Genomic DNA, 9,205 nt, shown 5'->3' on the forward strand with positions numbered 1-9,205 from the left:
GGGAGGGTGGGCTCTGGTAAAGCAGCCAGCCTGGGGTGGCCCTCCCACAGACCCAAGTACCAGACAGCCTATTTAGGATGGGCTGAATGGACGGACAGGCTCACCCAGCAGGTCCACAAGGATCGAGTTGCCCAGCAGCATTGAGAAGCCCATGAGTGCCCAGGGCAGGAATGGCGCCTGGAAGGTGAGGAGGCCGAAGAAGTTGACCCTCATCTGAGGGCTGCGGCGGCTCCATACGTACACCAGCATGGCTGTGAGGGCCTGGCCCAGGAAGAACAGGCTGCCCAGGAACCCCAGCAGCTGGGCCAGAGTCAAGGTGCTGGGAGGCGCTCCCCTGGTGCAGGCTTTAGCCCCAGGCCCCTCTGACCAAAACTTACCCTGCAGTCCCCCCCACTGGTTTCTCTGCCCTCATTACCCCTGTGTCCTACCCTCATCAAGGTGTGCCCTTCCCAATCTGAGGCCACAAGGTGGCCTTCAGGCCCAGGTGAAGAATCTGCCCTGTCTACCTCACCCAGCTTCCCACCAATGCTTGTCCTTGCCCCAGTTTCTCCTGCTGCTGGCATTAAGGGCTCAGCCCCCAGGCACCCCACCTGGCTCTCCTGTACATCACCCCATGGTATTTTTTTGTACAGCCCTTAAGATCTAGCCCTGGTGCCTGGAGCTGAGCACATAAAGATGCTCAATCCATCCTAAACTGTAGTGAACGACTCTATTCCTCCCAAGCCTGGGCACCCATGTGGGGCCTAGCGCCAACACATGCTGAACCAACAGGCACTGCGGCCTGAAGTTTTGAAGTTCGGGAAGGATACAGTCATAAGGATGCCCCCAAAGAGAAACATGAAGACAAAGTCCGCCGTGCGGCCGCGGAAGGAGCCCTCCTCTAGCATGCGGCAGTAGCGGAACCTGAGACATCAGTATAGGAAGTGCCACTGGGCGGAGCCTCAGTTTACCAACACCCAGCCGCCTCAGCCCTCGGGCCCGCCCCATCCCCGCCTGGGTCCGCAGGGCGCAGGATACACGAAGAGCATGTTGAAGAAGAAGCTGAATCCCAGGGGTCCGAAGAAGAGGAAGTTGGTGACGAGCCTCCAGACCTGCGAGGGGCGGGCAGTTAGGCGTGCGTGCGTGCAGGCAGGCGGGGCCGGGACGTCAGGTACAAGGGTGGGGTGGCCTCACCTGCAACTTCCGGAATACGAGGTGCGGGTTGAAGTAGAGCTGGAAGGGGCTTAGGAGCTCCAGCTGCTGCAGAACCAGGGACACGTCAGGGGCTGCCCCAATCCAACCATGGAGGTAACCATGGCGACCCTCCCTCCGGCCTGTAACTATGGCGACGCCCCACCCGCCGGGTCGGCTCACCACAGCAGCGGTGGTGAGGACGCAGGCCGCAGTGTAAGCCCGCGTCACCACTGGCACCTGCAGGAACTCGGCCGTCAGCCCCTGCCACGCCATTGATCCTTCCCAGGCACGCGTGGCCGAAACTCCTGCGCTCTTTAACGCGCTTCCAAGCGCCGCCTTTCCACCTTCGGCCAATCCGCGTCGGAGATGCAGGGAGCGCAGGCTCAGGGGCGGGGCCTTGGTCCAAGTAACCACTAGGGAGAAGAAGCGGGAAGCCGGGGCTGGACGGAAACGTGGGCGGGTCAAGACTCGGGGCCAATGAGCAGCCCCCACGGTTGAGCACGTGGAGGTTGTTGTGATGGTTGTAGTGGCGGCGCGGGAGAATGTGCAGCCAATGAAGAACTGGTCGCTTTGCGACAAGAGAACCAACAGCGAGGACCCACGGGGCCACTGTGGGGGCAGGGCTAAGATTACTGGTTAGGGTAGAAGAGACAAGGAACGGCGAGACTGGAAGGGGCGGGGCATGAGGCGTGGGCGGGGCATGAGGCGTGGGCGGGGCGGGAACTCATAGACTGGCCGTGCGGTTCTGTGGGTCCACATAGGGCTGGCCTGCGACCTGGGGCGGTCCTTCTCCCCTCTGAGAACCAGGGACAGTGCCATCACACCTACAGCAAAGGAGGTGCCCAGCATCCTGTCCAAATCCCTCTGGCACGTCCAAGGCCCCACTGGAACATGTCAGCTCCTGTGAGGAGTCTTCCTGGAGGCCCGCTGGAAGAGGGATTGGGCTGACGACTTGCAGACCCCGTGGAACGCACGGGTGCTGAGGTGGGCCAGAGCAAGTGGATGGGCTGGAGAGGGCCTCGTTATTTTGGTGGGAAAAAGAAACTCCATTGATTCATTCTAATAAAGAAACTCAACCATTTATTGAGTACCAACTGTGTGCTGGGTACTGTTTAGGATGCTGTACATTCAGCAGCCAACCCTATTGGTGTATCTGAGGAGACAGGCAGTCAAAGGTTTGTGCTAACATGAGAACTCGTGTTCACAGAACAGTGCACTGACAGAAATAACACCTAAGTCGGGGAGATGGAGGGTCAGGTAATGGGTCCTGTGCTAGGATGGGGTGATCTGGAAAGCATCTTTGAAGAGGTAATGCTTGATTGTCACTTTTAAAAGATCCCTGTGGCTGCTGTGAGGACAGTAGACTGCCAGAGGAATCAGTGAGCAGGGGGAGGCTGCAAGGGACATTGGTGGGTTGGGCAGAGTGGATTCTGAAGGGCAAAGAGGTGTGGGATGTGGGTTTGCTGGCAGACTGGACAGAGCTGTGAGAGAGGCATCAAGGATGACTTCGAGGCCTGAACCACAGGGTGGATGGAAGGCAGTGGCCTTTTCCGAGATGGAGAACGCTTGGGGAAAAGGCCGGCAGATGGAGTCCTGTTCTGGCCTCATTAAGTTTGGAGTATCTGTGCAACATCCGCCTAGAAAAATCCAAGTGTGGTATTGCAGAGAGAGGTCAGGCAAGTGATCTAAATGTGGGTGTCAGTCATTAGATCAAATGGCATTTGTCCTTGTACCTTTGTGAGATGTCCAAGGGGCAAGACTGGTCTGAGAAGAGGCCAGGCCTGGGCAGCTCAACCTTCATTAGTCAGAGAGAGAAGGCAGACCCAGCTGGGGGAAACTGGGGGGGTGGGAGGGTGGGCAGGAGCTGAGCCAGGAAAGGGCTTCAGGAGGAAGGCAGTGAGAAACCGCAGTAGACATGGTCTGGGAAGGGACTGTGGGATGCAACCATGCTAAGGTTCCTGGTGGCATGGTTCCAGGATAATAGCAGGCATGAGGTTGAGGAAGGTGCCCAGATTGGCGTGTCTTTACTAGTGTGGGAGCTCAGTCTTGGATGTAAGCGTGGAAGATGAGGGGAGGGATGCTCAGGACAGGTCCCTGAGGTCCCCCAGGAGACTGCAATGGGAGAACCAGCTGAGAAAGTTGTCTTAGGTAGATCCCAATAGAATGAGGGACCCGGAAGGAGAGGGGAGGGAGAGGCTAGGAGCACTGAAGGGGGATGTGCGTTGGGTTCAGGAGTGAGGAGACCTAATACAGCAGAAGTTGGACCAAGGCGCTGAGAGGTTGGGTGGTGGGAGCAGGCTGAGGGAGCCCCCTTCAGCCAGTCTTCGTTTTTCAGTGAAGCAGGCCAAGGTCATGTTCAAGGTGGGCTGAGCAGAGTATAGATGCCATCCAGGTGGAGGCTTGGCAGCAGGGCGGGGATCCAAGGCCTCAGACGCCAAGGTGGGGGTGCCTGACTGTCATGGAGCCAGGGAGGGAGGTTGGGTTTCTTGTCTTCGGGGGAAGGGGAGGTATTCCTGCCTCCAGGCACTTAGCAGGCGCTGGCTGGCCCTCCACTCAGGGTCAGGCCAGGGCTAATGGGAGGGGCTGTCATTGTCGACAGGGAAGTCTGTCTCCCTTTCTGCTGGGCTGATAAGGCAGGTGCCCCATTTGGGGGTGGAGAAGCACATTCCTGGGAGGCTGGGAGCCCAGGGTGGGGGCAGCCAGGGAGAGCAAAGACTGGGTTCTACTGCAGAGTCTCCCTTCTCAGAGCCCTGGGGTATCCTCACATAGGGACACTGAGGCCCAGTAGGAGGCAGGGGGGCGCCCGCGGGGGGTCTGAGGTCCAGTCCACAGGCCCAGGATAAGCCATGATAGAGATACCAGGTCCCCTTCTCCTCCGACCCTCAGGCACCTTCAGACATTTATGGAGAAGTGTCCTGGGCACCACACATTCCCAGGGGCCTAGAGACGCAGGTCGGCAGTGTGCTGGATGCTGACATCTATTTAGCAGTCTGTCCTAAGCCCTGCTGGCTGGGCTCACCTCTCTCCTGCGCTGAGGGCTGTAGCAGAAAGGGCCTGTGTTCCCTTGGCAAGGTGACAATGGGCTCTGTTCTCAAGCCACCTCTCTGGCCTTGTGACCCTGCCTTCTGCTGCAGAGCAAGGAGCCCTGGGATCTTCAGGTCTGGAGATACCCAGAGGATGCCCAAATCCCCTGTCCAAGTTCTCCCAGTGCCTACAGACAGGACAGTACCCCCTGAGTGCCCATCAAACCTGCCTTCCTCGTTGGCCTCACACACTGGGAGAGACCCTCACCAGCCTGTGACAATCCAGAAACCTGGGGTTACCCCTGCCCCCCTCTCTCTAGCCCCACATGGAAGCTGATGTTCCCATGGAACTCTCTAGTCCTTTTCCTCCCCTCCAACATACCTCACAACCACTGGCCTCAGCCTCTCACTCCTGGGACCGCCCAGTATCTCATTCATTCATTTCCCTCCCTACCAGCCTAGATGCTCTGTTAAAAGAAGGGAGGGTGGTGTAAATGCCCCCTACTTCAGGAAGCCCTCCCTAAAGGGACCAGAGCTTACTGATCTTCTGTTAGGGTCCCACACACTTAATTTTTAAATGTATTTTATTCCAAAAGCAATACAAATCTGTGGTAACAAATTGGAAGAATCAAAAACAAGTTGTTTTTGTGTACATGCCGGAGGCAGCTGTGTTTTCCTTTTGACAACACGTGATACCCCTGGTTAGCCCTCAGCATTCTTGGTTGGGGGGCTTTTCTCAGGTGCTGTGAGCTCAGTGCCCACCCCGTTCCAGCACATGGACCACTCCCCAAACCGCAGTGGGTGGGCTCCACGCAGCTCCAGCCAGCCCCTCCCAGGAGCAGCTGTGTCCCTGTTGGCCCTTCCTGTCTGGGTCATGGGGTATTTTTAGCACCAAATCCGGAACCCACTCGGCAGCAGCTGCTCATGGCCTGAGTGCAAGAATAACAAACCGTCCAGGTGGGCTGCATCAGGCCTGGGCAGCAGAGGGAAGGACCTGGGCCTGGCCCTCTGAGCCTGGTAGCACAATCCGGACTTGCTAGAAATTAGCAGGTCTCAGTGAGGTGGGCAGGGAGGAGGCAGTGCGGGGCAGAGGCTGAGTAGGCATTAGCCAAACACAACAGGGAAATAGCCTATGCAAAGGTCCTGAGGTGGCATGGAGGAACAGAGGGAAGGCAGGGTCAAGGAGGAGGAGCTGCATGGGATGTTTGGGTGGAGAGGGCTGGGGCCAGCCCAATCAGGGCCATGAGGGCTGTGGTGTTGTGTCCCAAGGGCAGCAGGAAGCCACAGGAGAGTTTCTAGCATGGTGGTGAGGTTAGGATTAGATGGCAGCTCTTTGGAAGAAGAAAGGGACAAGAGTATAGGCAATGGTCAGAGCGGAGGAGGATGACAGTGGCCTGCAGTGGCAGGCTTGTGATGGAGGAGTGCATGGGTCAAGGAGATGGAAGCCACAGACCTTAGTGAGCACTTGACAGATGGGAAAGGGCCAGGCTTGAGAGGAAGACCACCCATTGGTTTGGGATAGGCCGAGTTTGGGGTGCTATGAGGACATGACCACCTCAGGGAAGCCCTCCCTGGCCACCCCAGCCTAGTCCTCCCAGCTCCTTGCCCTCTGTGGCGCTTGTCACCCCCACAGAAGCTCTACAACATGCTCTCTCTATCCCTGGTGTCTGCTGCAGTGCCAGTCACAGGCAGGCCTCAGACCTGGACTCCAGGGCCGGATCTGCAGCCTTAGGCTGGCAGTGGGGCCTGGCCACTCCCTTCCCCACTCCTTCCTGGCTGCAGTGTCCCTGTCTGTGAAATGGGCCGGTTGGAAGAGTCCACCTGTAGTTTCCTCCAGCTCCAAGGCTGTCTACGGTGGGGACGTCCAAGATTTCCGGGCAGGTGCCCCTTCCTGTGACAGTCGTGGCTGGCCTTCCCCTCCAACGCCGGTCCCTGCTGTGAATGCTGAAGGAAGGGCTCTCTCCCAGCCTGTGTCCTTGCCTGCCTCCTAATCTGGAGTTCTCACATGCCTGTGGTCAGGAACATCCATGGAAGCCTGAAGGACATGGAAGGGAGGCGATGGGGCCCCGTCCCACAGGAGTTTTCCCTCTGGCTAGGGAGACTCAGACTCACACTAAGCAGGGAGGGGAGCTTGACCGGTAAGCGGCCCAAGGACAAAGAGCCATGGGCCCTCTGAGGGGCTGCGAGGCAGGAGGGGTCTTGGCAAAGACAGTGGTGAAACGGAAAGAGGAAAGAACACACTAGGCAGGGAGAAAGGCTTGCGCAAAGGTGCAGAGGCAGGAATGAACTCATTTCATGGGTGAGGAAGGACCACTGTGGAGTGGGGCTGCTCAGAGCACAGGTTGGAGCCAGTCCCTATGGTGATGAAAGCTGCTCAGTGACCTCTCACCAGACTCTGCACCACGAGTTTTACTAATCTCTTAAGCCTCACTACCACCTTACAAAGTAGGTTACTATTACAAGTGATGAAACAGGCTCAGAAAAGTTAAGTAACATACTTGAGGACACACAACTAAAGAGGTACCAAGACACAAGAGTGCCAGTCCTGGCTTTGCCATTGTTATGAGTGATGGAAGAGGGAGGTGCTGAGCTGCCTCCACCCTATTGTTGGGGCACAGAGGAGATTCACAGGGCGTGAGGGGCATCACCTTCTTGAGCCCATGGAGGGTGTCTCCAACAAGGCAGCACTGTGCAGCCTCAGACCCTTCTCTAGCCGTGGTTTGGAGGCAAAACTTCTCTGCCACCTCTGGGCTCCTGGGGTGTCTCTGACATGAGACTCTGCTCCCTTGATGCTTCCCTGTTGAATAGCTTGGACATGTGGCTCCCTGCCTGGGCCTCAGTTTCATTGTCTCTTACCCTCGATGGCTGAATTGGATAGTTCCTTCCCAGCCCCAGCTGCCAGTCCAGCCCTAGCGTGTGCCTGGCTCTCATGACTCTCAGCAACTGCCCCTAATTCCCACTTCCTGCTGTGGCCACTGCTGGAATGTCAAAGCCACCTCGGCCTGCCTCCAGAGCCCCAAAGTGCCTGGCAAGCCGCCCCCTTCCCCATCACAACTATTTTTGGGCTCAGCACTGCAGGCTGTGTTTTGGGAGAAGCAGATTATCTGCTTGGTAGACTCAGCCAAATGGCAGGGCCAAAATGAGAGTTCACAGAGACAGTAGAACTGTGAGACACAGTGAAAAGACTGTCTGTGGTGCCTGTCTGCACACCTGGGAGGCTGCACACTGGGGTCTGGGCTGTGTGGCCCTAGGGGACATGTGTGGAACCTGAGGCCACACTGTCCTATAGTCTTCCTGCTCATCACCTGCTGGCCAGATCAGGCAGTTCTGTTCTGTGGCCTGGCAGGGACCTGGAATGACAGGGCTCACCACTCTGGGAGCCCCTGCCCAAGACTAGTGACTCAGAGCTCTGGGCAGGAGGATGAAGAAGCCGTGAAAGCCCAGAGTTCACTCACCTCCCACCTGGCATACACCACCGACATCTCCGCCAAGCAGCCCAGGCCCTGTTCACACACATCCGGGGGGGTGGGGGGTACTCCCCACACCAGGTGCACTTGCCCAGCCACTGGGACAGGAAGCTCATATGAGTGGACCAGGACAAGAACCCAAGCATTCTTGCCCTCCCCTGGTGATACCACCAGAATTCCTGCCTCCACATTTTGTTCAAGACATTCTCCAAGTCCTGGTATGCCCTTCACTTTCATGAGGTATTGGGGCCTCTTTAAGAAAACAAATGCAAAATTATAAATGCAAAATTAGGTACAAAAATGAATATTTGCTTAGAATGAGAATGCAAACAAAACAAGTTCATAAAAGCTGACAAATACCACCCCAAATCATAAAATCCAGAAAAAAATTCCCTCCCTGGTCAGAAGTCTGTGGCTGGATGCCTGCTGTGCCCAGGTCAGGCAAGAGTTGATAAAAGAACCAGCATGCATTCACCAGGCCCCTGTGTGTCTCCTCTGCAGAGCTGAGGAAACTGAGGCTGGGGTGTGGGGAGGGCCTGGGAAAGGAATGAGGATGGACCCAGAAAGGGATCAGCTGCCCGTTCAACTCCATCCCAAAGCTGCGCCAGGTGGCCCAGCCACAGGGGACTGGACGCTTGTCTTCCCCTCTCCCCTTCCACGGGCCCTGCTGGGAGGGGCCTCCCCCCACCATGGAATGCATGCATCAGGGCTTCAGACTCTGGCCTAACAGTCACCTCCCCACACCTCCCACCCTTCCTCTCCAGATGTGGGTGCAACTGTATTTTTAGAACAGCCAACCATGAGGACATTCTTTCCTTCTAATTAAGATGGCTTCAAGTCTCCTATCTGCAATCAGCCCCATTGTTCAGTCCTCAAATATCAAAGGGCAGTCAGGAGGGGTCGCCTCAGCTGGTTGTAGGTTGGGATTCTTTTCTTTCTTTTGAATCATTAAGTTGGAAATTTGACCCAAAACTGGAGTGAATGCCAGCTCTGAGGATGGGGGGCAAAGTAGAATTTGAGGTGGAGCCTGCGGGAGCTGCCCCAGGGCTTTGTCTCTGTACCCCTGTCCCGGCTGGGGATGTCCAGCTAGGCTGCAGCCCCCCATGTTCATCCACCCAAAGGTAGGGTCTGTCTGGGGATCAAGAGAGGGCTGGTGTCTCCCCTCAGGAAGTCCAATGCAGGGAAGGCCAACAGACACACACAGGGGCCTGAGGGCACAGCACCTGCAGCAGGGGCAGGTCAGCTGTTATGATGTCCCCACTTTACAGGTGAGCAAATGGAGGCTTGGAGAGAGGACATAACTGGTAGAACTGCAGGAGCCCCTTTGGCCTATGGCCAGCCTGCTGTGCTTGGTAGTGGCTCACTGCCCACCCTGGCAGCCCGGTGCCCAAGATGAGCAGGCCTCCTGACTTCCACCCGGATGCCCTTTCATAAGGATCCTGGTGTGGGGCAGAGATGCTAGTCCAAACGGGAGGAACAAGGCTACAAGGAGGAGGGGCCCTTGAGCAGCCTTGCATCACATGGAGCAACTGGCTGCTCCCA

The 9,205-nt window shown here is 57.0% G+C and overlaps 1 protein-coding gene across 4 annotated transcripts in view; it reads right to left on the reverse strand.

Annotated features, from left to right (window-relative positions):
• DERL3 (derlin 3) overlaps positions 1-1,627 on the reverse strand; it is a 2,554-nt gene extending 927 nt beyond the window's left edge. The window contains exons 1-5 of one of the 4 annotated variants that reach the window (XM_019665417.1): positions 1,354-1,627; positions 1,174-1,236; positions 1,018-1,091; positions 810-903; positions 105-300 (exon numbers count right to left, since the gene is read on the reverse strand). In XM_019665417.1, coding sequence (XP_019520962.1) covers positions 105-300; positions 810-903; positions 1,018-1,091; positions 1,174-1,236; positions 1,354-1,446 — 520 coding nt within the window. In that variant the 5' untranslated portion in view covers positions 1,447-1,627. Of the gene's footprint in view, positions 1-104; positions 301-809; positions 904-1,017; positions 1,092-1,173; positions 1,240-1,353 lie in introns of all 4 variants that reach the window. The other 3 variants (XM_019665416.1, XM_019665419.1, XM_019665418.1) reach the window with 3 other exon arrangements.
• Positions 1,628-9,205: the final 7,578 nt, after the last annotated feature.

This window comes from Hipposideros armiger, unplaced genomic scaffold (genome assembly GCF_001890085.2).
Source record: "Hipposideros armiger isolate ML-2016 unplaced genomic scaffold, ASM189008v1 scaffold_443, whole genome shotgun sequence".
Lineage (NCBI taxonomy): Eukaryota > Metazoa > Chordata > Mammalia > Chiroptera > Hipposideridae > Hipposideros > Hipposideros armiger.